The following is a 21,394-nucleotide window of genomic DNA, read 5'->3' on the forward strand; positions in this document are numbered from 1 at the left end:
TCATATATGGGAATACCGACATTTTACCGTCACCACCCACAGACAGAATCACATGTATCCTCTATCCTTGAGATAAGTGCTTCTTCCTCCTAATGCAGTATATAGGATTTCACACAATAGACTGTGAGGCAGTTAAACAATGAAGGTGCTTACAGGTGATGAAGGTGATGTGTTTGGGCCTTGACACTGGCTGTCATTTCTAATTCTCCTATGACAAGGGCACACTCCAACACTCCGGTGTAATTTACACAAAAAGCATGTGTTTAGTGAGACCGCCAGATCAGAGGCAATAGGGATGACCAATGATGTTCTTTTGGTAAGTGTGTGAATTAGACCATTTTCCTGTCCTGCTAAGCATTAAATATGTAACGAATACTTTTGAGTGTCAGAGTAAAAAGCACATTATTTTCTTTAGGAATACAGTGAAGTAAACATTGTCAAAAATATAAATAGTAAAGTACAGATACAGCCAAAAACTACTTAAGTAGTAATATTTTTACTTAAGTAGTTTACACAACTGTGTACAGGCTTCCTTCTTTTTACTCTGTCAGTTAGGTTAGTATTGTGCAGTAAATACAATGCTGTTGATCCATCCTCTGTTTTCTCTCATCACAGCCATTAAACTGTGTAACTGTTCTAAAGTCACCATTGACCTCATGGTGAAATCCCTGAGCAGTTTCCTTCCTCTCCTGCAACTGAGTTAGGAAGGAGGCCTGTATCTTTGTAGTGACTGGGTGTATTGATACACCATCCAAAGCCTAATTAATAATTGCACGATGCTCAAATGGATATTCAATGTCTGCTTTTTTATTTTGACCCATCTATATTATTATAACAGTATTATTGCACAGTGAGTCCATGCAACTTATTATGGGACTTGTTAAGCAAACGTTTACTCCTTGTCAGGCGGTGGGTGTGGCTGGTGCATGAAGTCAGGCGCAGGAGAGCAGAGATGAGTGAACAACGCACTTTACTTAGAAAATAGCACAAAGTAACAGTACCAATGCGCGAACAATAACGGTTCCCCCAAAGCACGGGGGAAACCAGCACCCGGGAAAAAAACAGCCAGAAACATACCGACCTCAACAACAAACAATCACACACAAAGACATGGGGAAACAGAGGGTTAAATACATGACCAGTAAGAGGGAAATGAAAACCAGGTGTGTGGGAAACAAAGACAAAACCAATGGAAAATTAAAAGTGGATTGGCGATGGCTAGAAGACCGGCGAAGTCGTCGGCCGAGCACCACCCGAACAAGGAGAGGAACCGACTCCTGTGGAAGTCGTGACACTCCTGAACTTATTTCGGCTTGTCATAAGAAGGGCTGAATACTTATTGACTAAAGACATTACAGCTTTTCATTTTCCTTAGGTAAATCATTTATCTTGGCTGATTTAAAAAAAATAATTTGTGTGTGTGTTTTTGGGTGTTCCTCCATTTTGCCTGGCTTTCATGATTGCGTTTGGTGTGATAGGGAAGAGATACTTTTTATTGTCACTGCTTTCCTCAGTAAGGAAGTTACATTTTCTGTCTCCCTGAATGACAGGCAGTAGATATATTTCTCTCTGTTGGTCTGTCTGACTCTCCCTGGGGTCCTGGTGAATTTACCCAAGTGTTGGATTGCATCCCTTCCATTTTCCCCTGGTTACAAAACACAATCTACCTGTGTCTGTCTGCCAGGCAGTGTCTCCCACCACCCCAAGCTTGTATTCCCTCCAGCCCTCTGGTAATACATTTTGCAGTTCCAATTATATTTCCAGCGTAAGCAAAACATGCTGTCAACGAACTTCCCACAACCACCTGAAAGAGAAATTGGCAGCAGGGAACAGAGTCAGCAACAAATGCCGCTGGCTTTAATTGAGAGACTGCCAGGACCTGCCAAGCAATTGCTTGCTGTATAACGTATAGGTTTGTGTGTGTATTTGTATGTGTGTGTCTATGCAAGTCTATACAATTTCGACCAGTATATTGATTACTGTCCATTGTGGTTGAGGGTCCATACGTCTTGATCTACAGCCACCTGACTGCACAGTATCAAGACTCATTGTTAAAGCTGCTTTATATTAGAAGCATAAAATAGTGAACATAGTGGCATCTCAAGCTGGTTCCACAAACATTGTGGCCCTTTCACTTTTGGGGGTTGCCAACTAGTCAACTGAAGTCCTCGTGTGTGTGTGTGCGTGCGTGCGTGCGTGCGTGCGTGCGTGCGTGCGTGCGTGCGTGCGTGCTGCGTGCGTGCGTCTGTCTGTGCTCTCAACCGATGCAGATCTGTGCATCATAAAAGCTGTAAGAGATACTGGGTTACATCTCCAGAAGGTGGGGATTACTGCCCCCTGCAAATAGGAAACATCTGCAACCCCCCGACCTCCACCACCTCGCTGCTCTACCCCCGACCTCCACCCCCTCGCTGCTCTACCCCCCGACCTCCACCCCCTCGCTGCTCTACCCCCGACCTTCCCCCCTCGCTGCTCTACGCCCCTACCTCCACCACCTCACTACTCTACGCCCCTACCTCCACCCCTCGCTGCTCTACCCCACGACCTCCACCCCCTCGCTGCTCTACGCCCCTACCTCCATCCCTCATTGCTCTACGCCCCTACCTCCACCCCCTCGCTGCTCTACGCCCCTACCTCCACCCCTCGCTGCTCTACGCCCCTACCTCCACCCCCGCTGCTGCTCTACGCCCCTACCTCCACCCCCACACTGCTCTACTCCCCTACATCCACACCTCACTGCTCTACGCCCTACCTCCACACCTCACCTCACTACTCTACCCCCTACCTCCACACCTCACTGCTCTACGCCCCTACCTCTACACCTCACTGCTCTACGCCCCTACCTCCACCCCCTCGCTGCTCTACGCCCTACCTCCATCCCTCATTGCTCTACGCCCCTACCTCCATCCCTCATTGCTCTACGCCCCTACCTCTACACCTCACTGCTCTACGCCCCTACCTCCACCCCCTCGCTGCTCTACGCCCCTACCTCCATCCCTCATTGCTCTACGCCCCTACCTCCATCCCTCATTGCTCTACGCCCCTACCTCCACCCCCCGCTGCTCTACGCCCCCTACCTCCACCCCGTCGCTGCTCTACGCCCCTACCTCCACCCCCTCGCTGCTCTACGCCCCTACCTCCACCCCCTCGCTGCTCTACGCCCCTACCTCCACCCCCTCGCTGCTCTACGCCCCTACCTCCACCCCCACACTGCTCTATGCCCCTACATCCACACCTCACTGCTCTACACCCCTACCTCCACACCTCACCTCACTACTCTACCCCCCTACCTCCACACCTCACTGCTCTACGCCCCTACCTCTACACCTCACTGCTCTACGCCCCTACCTCCACACCTCACTGCTCTACGCCCCTACCTCCACACCTCACTGCTCTACCCCCTACCTCCACACCTCACCTCACTGCTCTACGCCCCTACCTCCACACCTCACTGCTCTACGCCCTACCTCCACACCTCACTGCTCTACCCCCCTACCTCCACACCTCACCTCACTGCTCTACCCCCTATCTCCACACCTCACCTCACTGCTCTACCCCCTACCTCCACACCTCACCTCACTGCTCTACCCCCTACCTCCACACCTCACCTCACTGCTCTACCCCCTACCTCCACACCTCACCTCACTGCTCTACCCCCTACCTCCACACCTCACCTCACTGCTCTACCCCCTACCTCCACACCTCACTTCACTACTCTACCCCCCTACCTCCACACCTCACTGCTCTACCCCCTACCTCCACACCTCACTGCTCTACCCCCTACCTCCACACCTCACTGCTTTACCCCCCTACCTCCACCCCCTCACCGATTTTCAGTCTGTCTATCCCCTCACTTTCCCCTCCAGTCTGTAGCTTCAACCTCTCCATCCCCTCACTCATCCCCTCACTTTTCCCCTCACTGTGACCCTCCAGTCTGTAGCTCCACTACAGTCGTGGCCAAAAGTTTTGAGAATTTTTGAGACACAAATATTAATTTCCACAAAGTTTGCAGCTTCAGTGTCTTTAGATAATTTTGTCAGATGTTACTATGGAATACTGAAGTATAATTACAAGCATTTCATAAGTGTCAAAGGCTTTTATTGACAATTACATGAAGTTAATGCAAAGAGTCATTATTTGCACCCTTCTTTTTCAAGACCTCTGCAATCCGCCCTGGCATGCTGTCAATTAACTCCTGGGCCACATCCTGACTGATGGCAGCCCATTCTTGCATAATCAATGCTTGGAGTTTGTCAGAATTTGTGGGTTTTTGTTTGTCCACCCGCCTCTTGAGGATTGACCGCAAGTTCTCAATGGGATTAAGGTCTGGGGAGTTTCCTTGCCATGGACCCAAAATATCGATGTTTTGTTTCCCGAGCCACTTAGTTATCACTTTTGCCTTATGGCAAGGTGCTCCATCATACTGGAAAAGGCATTGTTCGTCACCAAACTGTTCCTGGATTTTTGGGACAAGTTGTCTCGGAGGATGTGTTGGTACCATTCTTTATTCATGGCTGTGTTCTTAGGAAAAATTGTGAGTGAGCCCACTCCCTTGGCTGAGAAGCAACCCCACACATGAATGGTCTCAGGATGCTTTACTGTTGGCATGATACCCCCCTACCTCCAGGGCTGATGGTAGCGCTCACCTTGTCTTCTCCGGACAAGCTTTTTTCCGGATGACCCAAACAATCAGAAAGGGGATTCATCAGAGAAAATGATTGTACCCCAGTCCTCAGCAGTCCAATCCCTGTACCTTTTGCAGAATATCAGTCTGTCCCTGATGTTTTTCCTGGAGAGAAGTGGCTTCTTTGCTGCCTTTCTTGACACCAGGCCATCCTCCAAAAGTCTTTGTCTCGCTGTGCGTGCAGATGCACTCACACCTGCCTGCTGCCATTCCTGAGCAAGCTCTGTACTGGTGGTGCCCCGATCCCGCAGCTGAATCAACTTTAGGAGACGGTCCTGGCGCATGCTGGACTTTCTTGGGTGCCCTGAAGCCTTCTTCAGAACAATTGAACCACTCTCCTTAAAGTTCTTGATGATCCGATAAATGGTTGATTTAGGTGCAATCTTACTGGCAGCAATATCCTTGCCTGTGAAGCCCTTTTTGTGCAAAGCAATGATGACGGCAAGTGTTTCCTTGCAGGTAACCATGTTTGACAGAGGAAGAACAATGATTCCAAGCACCACCCTCTTTTGAAGCTTCCAGTCTGTTATTCAAACTCAATCAGCATGACAGAGCGATCTCCAACCTTGTCCTCGTCAACACTCACACCTGTGTTAACGAGAGAATCACTGACATGATGTCAGCTGGTCCTTTTGTGGCAGGGCTGAAATGCAGTGGATTTGTTTTTGAGGGGGGATTCAGTTCATATGCATGGCAAAGAGGGACTGATCACTCTTCATAACATTCTGGAGTATATGTAAATTGCCATCATACAAACTGAGGCAGCAGACTTTGTGAAAATTAATATTTGTGTCATTCTCAAAACTTTTGGCCACGACTGTACATTTGAAAGCATGTTAACAGCAGTAGCGGCAGGCGCAGCTCTCTGTGTGCTGTCAGAAAGCAGGCATTATGATGACGTTAGTCATTGTGCCTGGCCTACGTGTCTGTATTAAGCCCTCTCTGCAGATCACTGGATGGACAGTAAAAGCTGCGGTGGCTGCACCAATTAGCTGAAATGGCGTTTAATGTCAGAGTAGCCCGACCAGCTCAGGTTTAACAGTCTGACACGGGGGGCTTTTAACTGGAGGCAGCGGCCATACTGAGAAGAGTGATTTAACTGTTGCCCTGTGTGTGTGTGTGTGTGTGTGTGTGTGTGTGTGTGTGTGTGTGTGTGTGTGTGCGAGAGAGAGAGAGCTGGCTAATTAATTCTTCGGCACATCTGAATGCATTAGGAGATGTCCGTCACTGCTACTCGGTGCAAATGGCTGCTAAAGTGGCCGCTTTGCATCGATCTGAACCTCGCACCCTCTGTGAGGACAGGTCTCTGGCCTCATAACTCTCTCTCTCTATAGCTGTCTCTCTTTCTTTCTCATACACAGCACACCCACTGCCCAGGGCAGAAGTGCCAATGCTAACAAGTAAAAGGTCCCATTTCTGATTGAATGGATTCAGGACGACACACACTGACACATATTTCCTAAGCACCTAGCAGGGGTAGACAGAGGTGAAGGGAAACAAAAGGAGAGCCTCCCCAACTGCAGTGTAGCGGTAATACCTCCTGCCACTGTGTTACATGGTGATAGGTGACACAGAGCTTCAGCCACCAGTGTAGAGAGGTAGGGGATAGGGGAGGGTGTGTGTATGTGTGCTGGCCACTGTGGCCTTTATCCAGTCAGACAGTTACATATGAGGCAGACTCTGGTGCTGTCTCCTCCCATCATCTGCCGGGACAGCTCTACTACTACACACACACACACCCGGACAGACACTCATTCATTCACACTGGACAGCAAATCTCCTCTGCCAGCCACAGCCAGCTCTGGACTCATGGCCAGCTTAACCCTGTTACCTAGCAACAGTGACTGGGGAACACTGCCCAGGCGGACTCCGTCACCCCATCCATCCCCCACCCAAATATCCTGCTGTGTCCAGCGTTTTCTCTCCCTCTTTTAACTTAACAACTGTAATGGAGGCAGCCAGGCACACCTCACCACACCACACACCACCACACCACCATACCACACAACCACGACACAGCACCACACTACAGCACCACACCACCACCATACCACACAACCACGACACAGCACCACACTACAGCACCACACCACCACCATACCACACAACCACGACACAGCACCACACTACAGCACCACACCACCACCATACCACACTACCACGACACAGCACCACAATACAGCACCACACCACCACCATACCACACAACCACGACACAGCACCACACTACAGCACCACACCACCACCATACCACACAACCACGACACAGCACCACACCACCACCATACCACACAACCACGACACAGCACCACACCACCACCATACCACACAACCACGACACAGCACCACACTACAGCACCACACCACCACCATACCACACAACCACGACACAGCACCACACTACAGCACCACACCACCACCATACCACACTATCACGACACAGCACCACAATACAGCACCACGCCACCACACCACCACGACACACCACCACATTACCACACCACCACAACCACACCCCACCCCACACCACCAGTAGTCCTTCTCCTAGTGACAACGTTTTCTCCAATAAAATAGCACAATGCTCCACTTTTACACATTAGTGTGGCTGTATGTATGTTTGTCCCTTGTGTTCCCGGTGCGTTGGGTAATGGCATTTAGCGTCTATCTGCATCAGGAGTACAGACAGTCAGATGATTCCTCATTGTGGCTGATTGAGCCTGATGAATATGATTATGGCTCACAGCAACACGGCTCTCAGTGGAAGAGAGATTGATTTGTGCCTTCTGAGGAAGGGAAGGTAGTATGGAGGGAGGGTTGAAGCATAGTGTTTTTAGTAGTCAAGATGAAGACTGTACTTTACACAACGTTTGTTTTTATAGTGGTCTGTGTGTGTGTGGGGGGGGTTTCAGGTACACCTGAGAGGGAGAGTGTGTGTTTTTTTAGGTATATTTTGGGATGTGTGTGTGTGGTTTTAAGAGGCATGTGTGCCGGGACGTGTGTGAAACGTGCTGGAATGTGTGTATGTGACACAGAGAGATAGTAAGAGCCGCTGTGTGTGTTCATGTATCTCCTAAATCATGATTCCGTTGCTGTGCTTGAGTTGGCACTGCCACTCGTGTCCTTGCAAACACACACACTGAGCCTCTCTCAGGGTTCCAGTGTGGTCTTGACATTGTGACGCCACAGCCCAGTCATTACTCACATTACACATCTAGGGACATATGTCACACGGCACCATAGTTCTCTTTCTCTCTATCTCTCTCTCTCGCTCTGCCTCTCTCTCTCTTTCTCTCTCTCTGCCTCTCTCTCTCGCTCTGCCTCTCTCTCTCTCTCTCTCTCTCTCTCTCTCTCTCTCTCGCTCTGCCTCTCTCTCTCTTTCTCTCTCTTTCTCTCTCTTTCTCTCTCTCTCTCTCTCTCTCTCTCTCTCTCTCTCTCGCTCTGCCTCTCTCTCTCTGCCTCTCTCTCTCTGCCTCTCTCTCTCTCTCTCTGTCTCTCTCTCTCTCTGTGTCTCTCTCTCTCGCTGTCTCTCTCTCTGTGTCTCTCTGTCTCTCTCTCTCTCTCTCTCTCTCTCTCTCTCTGTGTCTCTCTGTCTCTCTCTGCGTTTCTCTCTCTCACTCCGTGTCTCTCTGTCTCTCTCTCTCTCACTCCGTGTCTCTCTCTCTGTCTCTCTCTCTCTGTGTGTCTCTCTCTCTCCCTGTGTGTCTCTCTCTCTGTGCTCTCTCTGTGTGTCTCTCTCTCTGTGTCTCTCTCTCTGTCTCTCTCTGTGTCTCTCTGTGTGTGTGTGTGTGTCTCTCTCTCTCTCTCTCTCTCTCTCTGTGTCTCTCTCTGACTTTCCCATCTATCTCTCTCTCTCTCTATCTCTCTCTCTCTCTGTCTCTCTCTGTGTCTCTCTCTCTGTCTCCCTCTCTGTGTGTCTGTCTCTCTCTCTCTCTCTCTCCGTGTCTCCATCTCTTTCAGTTTGTTTTTTATTGAGACTAATCTTTTCCTCTTTTTGTGTCTTGCAGGTAGAGGACGCCATGCTTATGTTTGACAAAACGACTAACAGACACAGAGGTAAGTCAGTCTACATACTCCCTCCCTCATGTTGTGCTTATTACCCTGCTATCTGTTGGTGTGTGAACCATGGATGTTAGTGTGTGAAAGAATAGTTTAATTCTCCATGCGGTGGATTCGTGGTCAATGGCCACTGACTATAGGTTTAGATCGATCTATCTATCTACAGTGCCTTGCGAAAGTATTCGGCCCCCTTGAACTTTGCGACCTTTTGCCACATTTCAGCCTTCAAACATAAAGATATAATACTGTATTTTTTTGTGAAGAATCAACAACAAGTGGGACACAATCATGAAGTGGAATGACATTTATTGGATATTTCAAACTTTTTAACAAATCAAAAACTGAAAAATTGGGCGTGCAAAATTATTCAGCCCCCTTAAGTTAATACTTTGTAGCGCCACCTTTTGCTGCGATTACAGCTGTAAGTCGCTTGGGGTATGTCTCTATCAGTTTTGCACATCGAGAGAATGAATGTTTTTCCCATTCCTCCTTGCAAAACAGCTCGAGCTCAGTGAGGTTATATGGAGAGCATTTGTGAACAGCAGTTTTCAGTTCTTTCCAGATTCTCGATTGGATTCAGGTCTGGACATTGACTTGGCCATTCTAACACCTGGATATGTTTATTTTTGAACCATTCTATTGTAGATGTTGCTTTATGTTTTGGATCATTGTCTTGCTGGAAGACAAATCTCCGTCCCAGTCTCAGGTCTTTTGCAGACTCCATCAGGTTTTCTTCCAGAATAGTCCTGTATTTGGCTCCATCCATCTTCCCATCAATTTTAACCATCTTCCCTGTCCCTGCTGAAGAAAAGCAGGCCCAAACCATGATGCTGCCACCACCATGTTTGACAGTGGGGATGGTGTGTTCAGGGTGTTGCTTTTACACCAAACATAACGTTTTGCATTGTTGCCAAAAAGTTCAATTTTGGTTTCATCTGACCAGAGCACCTTCTTCCACATGTTTGGTGTGTCTCCCAGGTGGCTTGTGGCAAACTTTAAACAACACTTTTTATGGATATCTTTAAGAAATGGCTTTCTTCTTGCCACTCTTCCGTAAAGGCCAGATTTGTGCAATATACGACTGATTGTTGTCCTATGGACAGACTCTCCCACCTCAGCTGTAGATCTCTGCAGTTCATCCAGAGTGATCATGGGCCTCTTGGCTGCATCTCTGATCAGTCTTCTCCTTGTATGAGATGAAAGTTTAGAGGGACGGCCAGGTCTTGGTAGATTTGCAGTGGTCTGATACTCCTTCCATTTCAATATTATCGCTTGCACAGTGCTCCTTGGGATGTTTAAAGCTTGGGAAATCTTTTTGTATCCAAATCCGGCTTTAAACTTCTTCACAACAGTATCTCGGACCTGCCTGGTGTGTTCCTTGTTCTTCATGATGCTCTCTGCGCTTTTAACGGACCTCTGAGACTATCACAGTGCAGGTGCATTTATACGGAGACTTGATTACACACAGGTGGATTGTATTTATCATCATTAGTCATTTAGGTCAACATTGGATCATTCAGAGATCCTCACTGGAGAGAGTTTGCTGCACTGAAAGTAAAGGGGCTGAATAATTTTGCACGCCCAATTTTTCAGTTTTTGATTTTTTACAAACGTATTTCGAAGTGTTTTGTGAAAGTTTATCGTTGACTTTTTGAATTTTAAAAAATGACGTTACGTTTTGAAACTATGTTTTTTTCGTTTATCACACAGTCTACATATAACGATATCTAGGCTTTATATGGACCGATTTAATCGAAATAAAGACCCAAATAGTGTTTATGGGACATCTAGGAGTGCCAACAAAGAAGATGGTGAAAGGTAATGAATGTTTTCTATTTTATTGTGCGGTTTGTGTAACGCCGAAATGCTAATTATTTTGTTTACGTCCCCTGTGGGTCTTTTGGGGTGTTACATGCTATCAGATAATAGCTTCTCATGCTTTCGCCGAAAAGCATTTTAAAAATCTGACTTGTTGCCTGGATTCACAACGAGTGTAGCTTTAATTCGATACCCTGCATGTGTATTTTAATGAACTTTTGAGTTTTAACTAATACTATTAGCATTTAGCGTAGCGCATTTGCATTTCCAGAGCTCTAGTTGGGACGCAAGCGTCCCGAGTAGAAGCAAGAGGTTAAGACACTTTGTTGGGGTTTTCTTTATTATGGCAATGCTTTCAGAAAGTTGTCACACCCCTTGACTTGCCACATTTTATTGTGTTACAGCCTGAATTTAAAATGTATAACATGTTTATTTTTTGGTCACTGGCCTACACACAATACACCATGATGAGTGGAATTATGTTTTTTGACATTTTTACAAATTAATAATCAATGAAAAGCTGAAGTGTCTTGAGTCAATAAGTATTCAACCCCTTTGTTATGGCAAGCCTAAATACGTTCATGTGTCAGCATTTGCTTAACAAGTCACATAATAAGTTACATGTACTCACTCTGTGTGTCATAATAGTGTGTAACATGATTGATTTTTTAACGACTACCACATCGCTGTACCCCACACATACAATTATCTGTAAGGTCCCTCAGTTGAGCAGTGAATTTCAAACACAGATTCAACCACAAAGACCAGGGAGGTTTTCCAATGCCTCGCAAAGTAAGGGCACCCATTGGTAGTTGGCAAAAAAAAAATTGAATATCCCTTTGAGCATGGTGAAGTTAATGATTACACTTTGAATGGGGTATCAATACACCCAGTCACTACAAAGATACAGGCGTCTGTCACACCCTGACCATAGTTTGCTTTGTATGTTTCTATGTTTTGGTTGGTCAGGGTGTGATCTGAGTGGGCATTCTATGTTGGATGTCTTGTTTGTCTATTTCTATGTCTGGCCTGACATGGTTCTCAATCAGAGGCAGGTGTTAGTCATTGTCTCTGATTGGGAACCATATTTAGGTAGCCTGGGTTTCACTGTGTGTTTGTGGGAGATTGTTCCTGTCTCTGTGTTTTGCACCAGATAGGGCTGTTTTTGGTTTTCCACGTTTATTGTTTTTGTTAGTTTATTCATGTCTAGTGTCTTTATTAAAAACATGATTAACCACCACACTGCGTTTTGGTCCGCCTCTACTTCACCTAAAGAAAACCGTTACAGCGTCCTTCCTAACTCAGTTGCTGGAGAGGAAGGAAACCTCTCAGGGATTTCACCATGAGGCCAATGGTGACTTTAAAACAATTACAGAGTTTAATGGCTGTGATAGGAGAAAACAGAGGATGGATCAACAACATTGTAGTTACTCCACAATACTAACTTAATTGACAGAGGGAAAAGAAGGAAGCATTTACAGAATAAAAATATTCTAGAACATGCATCCTGTTTGCAACAATGCACTAAAGTAATACTGCAAATAATGTGGCAAAGCAAGTACCTTGTATTCAGGACAAAAAAGTTATTATGTAAACCCTTACTTTACCAGGTAAGGTGACTGAGGACACATTCTCATTTACAGCAACAACCTGGGGAACACTTACAGAAGAGGAGAACGAAGGAGCCAATTGTAAGCTGGGGATGATTAGGTGACTACAACAGTATGAGAGCCAGATTGGGAAGATTTAGCCAGGACACAGGGGTTAACAGCCCTACTCTTATGATACATGCCATGGGATCTTTTAGTGAGAACAGAGAGTCAGGACACCTGTTTAACATCCCATCCCAAAGACCACGCTCTACACAGGGCATTGGGATATTTTTTTAGACTAGTGGAAAGGGTGCCTCCTACTGGCCCTCCAACACCATCTGGTCTCCTGACCAGGACCAACCCTGCTTAGCTTCAGAAGTAATCCGTCTGTGGGGTGCAGGGTGGGATGCTGCTGGCCTAGAGGCAACATCCTAGAGGAAAACCTGGTTCAGTCTGCTTTCATCCAGACACTTTGGACATGAATTCACCTTTCAGCAGGACAATAACCTAAAACACAAGGCCGAATCTACTCTGGAGTTGCTTACCAAGAAGAAAGTGAATGTTCCTGAGGGGCCAAGTTGCAGTTTTGACTTAAATCTATTTTAAACTCTATAGCAAGACTTGAAAATGTTTGTCTAGCAATGTTCAACAACCAGTTTGACAGAGCTTGAAGAATTTTGACAAGAATAATGGGCAAATGTTGCACATTCCATGTGTGGATGTAGCACAACCCAGAAAGCTGCAATCGCTGCCAAAGGTGCTTCTTCGAGGTATTGACTCAGGGGTGTGAATACTTATGTAAATGAGATATTTTGGTATTTCATTTTTACATTTATGTTTTATTATTATTAATTTTGTTGTTGTTTTTTGGGGGGGGGGATATTTTCAATACATTTGCAAACTTTAAAAAAAAAAATGATGTTTTCACTTTTTCATTATGGGGTATGTGTAGTAGATGTGTGTAGATGGGTGAGAAATATATTTTTAATACATTTTGAATTCAGGCTGTTACACAACAAAATGTGTAATAAGTCCAGGGGTATAAATACTTTCTGAAGGCACTGTGTATATGATTAAACAAAAGAAGATTCCCATCTAGCTCTGTAGCCAGTTCAATAAACATGTGGCTCTGTGCTCCACAATGACATCATTTCCTCAAGTATTCTACTCCACAAGGTCAAGACCAATGTTGTCCAATAGATACATTTCACTCTCCCAACCAATCCATGCTAAGCCCATTCTGTTATCAGTACCATTCTCCATGCTGTATACACAAGGTGCTCCCGCCATTCAACATGCTTCTGCCCACAATGTCTAGAGACATAAGACCCCTATACATGCATGTACAAATGCTCACACCCCATTAGATTGACCCTATTACAGTTGTTTTATTCACTATGAATTGAATTGCCTGCCTCCTGCTCTAACCCCTTAAGCCCCTCTATCCCTGCCCTCTAGCCCTGCCCCTCTAGCCCCTCTAGCCCTGCCCTCTAGCCCCTCTAGCCCTGCCCTCTAGCCCCTCTAGCCCTGCCCTCTAGCCCTGCCCCTCTAGCCCTGCCCCTCTACCCCCTCTAGCCCTGCCCCTCTAACCCCACTAGCCCTGCCCGCTATACCCTCTAACCCTGCCCTCTATCCCCTCTAACCCTGCCCCTCTAGCACTGCCCCTCTAGCCCTGCCCCTCTAGCCCATCTAGCCCTGCCCTCTAGCCCTGCCCCTCTATTCCTGCCCCTCTAGCCCTGCCCCTCTAGCCCCTTTAGCCCTGCCCTCTAGCCCCATCTAGCCCTGCCCCTCTAGCCCCTTTAGCCCTGCCCTCTAGCCCTGCCCCTTTATCCCTGCCCTCTAGCCCCTCTAGCCCTGCCCTTCTAGCCCTCCCCCCACTAACCCTTTCCCCCATTATGTGATGTGTTGATATGGATCTGGCCAGGAGTTTTAGGGAATGACTAGGAGGAAAGGGTTACAGAACAAAGAGGGTCTGTGTGGTCTGATAACACTGCTGGTAGTGAGCCTAGCTGGAGACGTGCTTGTGTTTATCTCCCCCTCTTATCTCCAGGCCTTATCTGGCTTTAGAGGGGAGGCTTCTCTCTAAAGCAGAGGACTTTCCAAAGACAGAGCGCTTTCCGAAGACAGAGCGCTGGCTCCACAGTAAAACCTGCTTGCCTGTTTTTCCTTTTTTTTTTACACTCTATCTACACAATAGAGCTCACCATGCACACGCACACAGGCACACGCGAATAGGCACATACGAACACACACAGGCACATATCGTAATATACTTTATTTTTTACGATGTTTTATTGATTTGTAAAAATTGTATACAAATAATGTATATACAGTACTAGTAAAAAATTTGGACACCTCCTCATTCAAGGGTTTTACTTTATTTTGACAATAGTGAAGACATAAAAAGTATGAAATAACATATATGGAATCATGTAGTAACCAAAAAAGTGTTAAACAAATCAAAATATATTTTAGATTTTAGATTCTTCAAAGTGACAGCTTTGCACACTCTTGGCATTCTCTCAACCAGCTTCACCTGGAATGCTTTTCCAACAGTCTTGAATGAGTTCCCACATATTTTTTATTTATTTCACCTTTATTTAACCAGGTAGGGAAGTTGAGAACAAGTTCTCATTTACAATTGTGACCTGGCCAAGATAAATCAAAGCAGTTCGACACATACAACAACACAGAGTTACACATGGAGTAAAACAAACATACAGTCAATAATACAGTAGAAAATTAAGTCTATATACAATGTGAGCAAATGAGGTGAGATAAGGGAGGTAAAGGCAAAAAAAGGCCATGGTGGCGAAGTAAATACAATATAGCAAGTAAAACACTGAAATGGTAGATTTGCAGTGGAAGAATGTGTAAGGTAAAGATAGAAATAATGGGGTGCAAAGGAGCAAAATAAATAAATACAGTAGGGGGAGAGGTAGTTGTTTGGGCTAAATTATAGATGGGCTATGTACAGGTGCAGTAATCTGTGAGCTGCTCTGACAGCTGGTGCTTAAATCTAGTGAGGGAGATAAGTGTTTCCAGTTTCAGAGATTTTTGTAGTTCGTTCCAGTCATTGGCAGCAGAGAACTGGAAGGAGAGGCGGCCAAAGGAAGAATTGGTTTTGGGGGTGACCAGAGAGATATATGGTATATGGGGCTTTGGTGACAAAACGGATGGCACTGTGATAGACTGCATCCAAGGATGCTTTGTTGCGAAATAGGAAGCCAATTCTAGATTAAACTTTGGATTGGAGATGTTTGATGTGAGTCTGGAAGGAGAGTTTACAGTCTAACCAGACACCTAGGTATTTGTAGTTGTCCACATATTCTAAGTCAGAACCGTCCAGAGTAGTGATGTTGGACAGGCGGGCAGGTGCAGGCAGCGATCGGTTGAAGAGCATGCATTTAGTTTCACTTGTATTTAAGAGAAATTGGAGGCCACGGAAGGAGAGTTGTATGGCATTGAAGCTCGTCTGGAGGTTAGTTAAAACAGTGTCCAAAGAAGGGCCAGATGTATACAGAATGGTGTCATCTGCGTAGCGGTGGATCAGAGACTCACCAGCAGCAAGAGCGACATCATTGATGTATACAGAAAAGAGAGTCGGTCCAAGAATTGAACCCTGTGGCACCCCCATAGAGACTGCCAGAGGCCCGGACAACAGGCCCTCCGATTTGACACACTGAACTCTATCAGAGAAGTAGCTGGTGAACCATGCGAGGCAGTCATTTGAGAAACCAATGCTGTCGAGTCTGCCGATGAGGATGTGGTGATTGACAGAGTCGAAAGCCTTGGCCAGGTAAATGAATACGGCTCACAGTATTGTTTCTTATCGATGGCGGTTAAGATATAGTATGATATCGTACATATGTGGTCCAACTCATCCCACACCATCTCAATTGGGTTCAGGTCGTGTGATTGTGGAGGCCAGGTAATCTGATGCAGCACTCCATCACTCATCTTCTTGGTCAAATAGCATTTACACAGCCTGGAGGTGTGTTGGCTCATTGTCCTGTTGAAAAATAAATGATAGTGGGACTAAGCGCAAACCAGATGGGATGGCGTATCGCTGCAGAATGCTGTGGTAGCCATGCTGGTTAAGTGTGCCTTGAATTCTAAATAAATAATTGACAGTGTCACCAGCAAAGCATCGACACACCATCACACCTCCTCCATGCTTCACGGGAACCACACATGTGGAGATAATTCCTTCACCTACTCTGCGTCTACAAAAACACGGGAGTTGGAACCCAAAATCTCAAATTTGGACTCAGATCAAAGGACAGATTTCCACCAGTCTAATGCCCATTGCTCGTGTTTCATACCCCTACCTTGTCACAACACAACTGATTAGCTCTATCGCATTATGAAGGAAAACAATTCCACAAATTAACTTTTAACAAGGCACACTTAATTGAAATGCATTCCAGGTGACTACCTCACGATTGAGAGAATGCCAAGAATGTGCAAAGCTGTCATCAAGGTAAAGGGTGGCTACTTTGAAGAATCTCAAAATGTTTAACACTTTTTTGGTTACTAGAATTCCGTGTGTTATTTCATAGTTTTGATGTCTTCACAATTCACAATTTTTCTACAATGTTGTAGAAAATAGTCTAAATAAAGAAAAACCCTGGAATGAGTAAGTGTGTCCAAACGTTTGACTGGTATATTTATTTATTGTTGTAGCGTAAGGTAACACTAGTCGGCTGTACCTGCACCAAAACTCCGGTATTTAAATCCTATAGCTTGTTCTTCATCTTCTTTTTAAATAATGAGCCAAAATATGCTGGAGACAGTCAAGTTCACATCTGTACACGGGAGTGTGTCACCACTCCATGTCATAATAGCAGCAGCCTAATGATAACACCATCATGTCCCAAAGTAGTGTCCTGTGTGTTTCTACTATATCGACTGTTTCTTCTGCTTAGCGTTAGGGGGTTTTCTCTGTACGTTTCATATGTAGGCTACAAAGTCACACGAGTCAGACAGCTCTCCTCATTTTTTAAATAATTTCCTTCAGTTGAGTCATTTGAATAAATGGTTTTAAAACAGTATTTTCAAAAGTGTTATCATTTGAATAAATGCTGCTGTTTAGAACATAGTGTTTGAATGCCATGTGAAGTCTGACCTTTGCAACTCACACATACATTAGCCTCATACATAATTCATGAGCTCCTTGAACTCATATTCCCAGGGTCCTCTGCTCCACTCAGAATTCAGCGGCCCCTCTCCTCTGTAGTTCTGGTTAAGTGTGAAACAGCTAGGAACACTCCCACAGGGCATGCTTGGTGACCATAGCTACGAGCTAGTGGAACAGGGTCTCTCGGGGTGCTTCAAGGAACCTGACTTTCTCTACAGACTGATATTGGAGGTTGGAGAGAGGGAGGGAGGGAGGGACAGATAGAGAGGGGGGGAGAGCGAGAGGAGTGGTGGGGTCAGGCTCAGGTTGAAAGTGTTTTATCTGGTGCTAGTAACATTTAACGTGGAGGAAAAGGCCTGTTTCTTCTCATCTAGCTGTGTGCTTGGTTCAGCAACACAACTATCACGGCTATTAAGAATACGACTGACTGGTAAACTTCCAGCTAGATAGTCAGACAATGGCGTTAAGGGCAAACCATTTCCATGATGTAGAGAGAATAAAATACCACTCCGTTCCCTGCACTTTTAAAGTGAGACATTTACATTACATTTACATTTAAGTCATTTAGCAGACGCTCTTATCCAGAGCGACTTACAAATTGGTGCATCCACCTTATGACATCCAGTGGAACAGTAGTGCATCTAAATCTTTTAAGGGGGGGGGGATTACTTTATCCTATCCTAGGTATTCCTTAAAGAGGTGGGGTTTCAGGTGTCTCCGGAAGGTGGTGATTGACTCCGCTGTCCTGGCGTCGTGAGGGAGTTTGTTCCACCAATGGGGGGCCAGAGCAGCGAATAGTTTTGACTGGGCTGAGCGGGAACTGTACTTCCTCAGTGGTAGGGAGGCGAGCAGGCCAGAGGTGGATGAACGCAGTGCCCTTGTTTGGGTGTAGGGCCTGATCAGAGCCTGGAGGTACTGAGGTGCCGTTCCCCTCACAGCTCCTTAGGCAAGCACCATGGTCTTGTAGCGGATGCGAGCTTCAACTGGAAGCCAGTGGAGAGAGCGGAGGAGCGGGGTGACGTGAGAGAACTTGGGAAGGTTGAACACCAGACGGGCTGCGGCGTTCTGGATGAGTTGTAGGGGTTTAATGGCACAGGCAGGGAGCCCAGCCAACAGCGAGTTGCAGTAATCCAGACGGGAGATGACAAGTGCCTGGATTAGGACCTGCGCCGCTTCCTGTGTGAGGCAGGGTTGTACTCTGCGGATGTTGTAGAGCATGAACCTACAGGAACGGGCCACCGCCTTGATGTTAGTTGAGAACGACAGGGTGTTGTCCAGGATCACGCCAAGGTTCTTAGCGCTCTGGGAGGAGGACACAGTGGAGTTGTCAACCGTGATGGCGAGATCATGGAACGGGCAGTCCTTCCCCGGGAGGAAGAGCAGCTCCGTCTTGCCGAGGTTCAGCTTGAGGTGGTGATCCGTCATCCACACTGATATGTCTGCCAGACATGCAGAGATGCGATTCGCCACCTGGTCATCAGAAGGGGGAAAGGAGAAGATTAATTGTGTGTCGTCTGCATAGCAATGATAGGAGAGACCATGTGAGGTTATGACAGAGCCAAGTGACTTGGTGTATAGCGAGAATAGGAGAGGGCCTAGAACAGAGCCCTGGGGGACACCAGTGGTGAGAGCACGTGGTGTGGAGACGGATTCTCGCCACGCCACCTGGTAGGAGCGACCTGTCAGGTAGGACGCAATCCAAGCGTGGGCCTCGCCGGAGATGCCCAACTCGGAGAGGGTGGAGAGGAGGATCTGATGGTTCACAGTATCGAAGGCAGCCGATAGGTCTAGAAGGATGAGAGCAGAGGAGAGAGAGTTAGCTTTAGCAGTGCGGAGCGCCTCCGTGATACAGAGAAGAGCCGTCTCAGTTGAATGACTAGTCTTGAAACCTGACTGATTTGGATCAAGAAGGTCATTCTGAGAGAGATAGCGGGAGAGCTGGCCAAGGACGGCACGTTCAAGAGTTTTGGAGAGAAAAGAAAGAAGGGATACTGGTCTGTAGTTGTTGACATCGGAGGGATCGAGTGTAGGTTTTTTCAGAAGGGGTGCAACTCTCGCTCTCTTGAAGACGGAAGGGACGTAGCCAGCGGTCAGGGATGAGTTGATGAGCGAGGTGAGGTAAGGGAGAAGGTCTCCGGAAATGGTCTGGAGAAGAGAGGAGGGGATAGGGTCAAGCGGGCAGGTTGTTGGGCGGCCGGCCGTCACAAGACGCGAGATTTCATCTGGAGAGAGAGGGGAGAAAGAGGTCAGAGCACAGGGTAGGGCAGTGTGAGCAGAACCAGCGGTGTCGTTTGACTTAGCAAACGAGGATCGGATGTCGTCGACCTTCTTTTCAAAATGGTTGACGAAGTCATCTGAAGAGAGGGAGGAGGGGGGAGAGGGGGAGGAGGATTCAGGAGGGAGGAGAAGGTGGCAAAGAGCTTCCTAGGGTTAGAGGCAGATGCTTGGAATTTAGAGTGGTAGAAAGTGGCTTTAGCAGCAGAGAGAGAAGAGGAAAATGTAGAGAGGAGGGAGTGAAAGGATGCCAGGTCCGCAGGGAGGCGAGTTTTCCTCCATTTCCGCTCGGCTGCCCGGAGCCCTGTTCTGTGAGCTCGCAATGAGTCGTCGAGCCTCGGAGCGGGAGGGGAGGACCGAGCCGGCCTGGAGGATAGGGGACATAGAGAGTCAAAGGATGCAGAAAGGGAGGAGAGGAGGGTTGAGGAGGCAGAATCAGGAGATAGGTTGGAGAAGGTTTGAGCAGAGGGAAGAGATGATAGGATGGAAGAGGAGAGAGTAGCGGGGAGAGAGAGCGAAGGTTGGGACGGCGCGATACCATCCGAGTAGGGGCAGTGTGGGAAGTGTTGGATGAGAGCGAGAGGGAAAAGGATACAAGGTAGTGGTCGGAGACTTGGAGGGGAGTTGCAATGAGGTTAGTGGAAGAACAGCATCTAGTAAAGATGAGGTCGAGCGTATTTCCTGCCTTGTGAGTAGGGGGAAGGTGAGAGGGTGAGGTCAAAAGAGGAGAGGAGTGGAAAGAAGGAGGCAGAGAGGAATGAGTCAAAGGTAGACGTGGGGAGGTTAAAGTCGCCCAGAACTGTGAGAGGTGAGCCGTCCTCAGGAAAGGAGCTTATCAAGGCATCAAGCTCGTTGATGAACTCTCCGAGGGAACCTGGAGGGCGATAAATGATAAGGATGTTAAGCTTGAAAGGGCTGGTAACTGTGACAGCATGGAATTCAAAGGAGGCGATAGACAGATGGGTAAGGGGAGAAAGAGAGAATGACCACTTGGGAGAGATGAGGATCCCGGTGCCACCACCCCGCTGACCAGAAGCTCTCGGGGTGTGTGAGAACACGTGGGCAGACGAAGAGAGAGCAGTAGGAGTAGCAGTGTTGTCTGTGGTGATCCATGTTTCCGTCAGTGCCAAGAAGTCGAGGGACTGGAGGGAGGCATAGGCTGAGATGAGCTCTGCCTTGTTGGCCGCAGATCGGCAGTTCCAGAGGCTACCGGAGACCTGGAACTCCACGTGGGTCGTGCGCGCTGGGACCACCAGATTAGGGTGGCCGCGGCCACGCGGTGTGGAGCGTTTGTATGGTCTGTGCAGAGAGGAGAGAACAGGGATAGACAGACACATAGTTGACAGGCTACACAAGAGGCTACGCTAATGCAAAGGAGATTGGAATGACAAGTGAACTACACGTCTCGAGTGTTCAGAAAGTTAAGCTTACGTAGCAAGAATCTTATTGACTAAAATGATTAAAATGATACAGTACTGCTGAAGTAGGCTAGCTGGCAGTGGCTGCGTTGTTGACTATGTAGGCTAGCTGGCAGTGGCTGCGTTGTTGACACTACACTAATCAAGTCGTTCCGTTGAGTGTAATAGTTTCTACTGTGCTGCTATTCGGGGCTAGCTGGCTAGCTAGCAGTGTTGATTACGTTACGCCATGCTAAAAGAACGACAATAGCTGGCTAGCTAACCTAGGAAATCGCTCTAGACTACACAATTATCTTTGATACAAAGACGGCTATGTAGCTAGCTATGTAGCTAGCTACGATCAAACAAATCAAGCCGTTGTACTGTAATGAAATGAAATGAAAATGTGATACTACCTGTGGAGCGAAGCGAA

The 21,394-nt window shown here is 47.0% G+C and overlaps 1 protein-coding gene across 8 annotated transcripts in view; it reads left to right on the forward strand.

Annotated features, from left to right (window-relative positions):
* Nucleotides 1–21,394, forward strand: part of LOC115141938 (RNA-binding protein Musashi homolog 2-like) — a 384,574-nt gene that overhangs the window by 155,512 nt on the left and 207,668 nt on the right. For all 8 annotated transcript variants that reach the window (XM_065000462.1, XM_065000464.1, XM_065000468.1 and 5 more), the window contains exon 7: nt 8,689–8,737. In XM_065000462.1, coding sequence (XP_064856534.1) covers nt 8,689–8,737 — 49 coding nt within the window. The remainder of the gene's footprint in view (nt 1–8,688; nt 8,738–21,394) is intronic.

This window comes from Oncorhynchus nerka, linkage group LG14 (genome assembly GCF_034236695.1).
Source record: "Oncorhynchus nerka isolate Pitt River linkage group LG14, Oner_Uvic_2.0, whole genome shotgun sequence".
NCBI lineage: Eukaryota > Metazoa > Chordata > Actinopteri > Salmoniformes > Salmonidae > Oncorhynchus > Oncorhynchus nerka.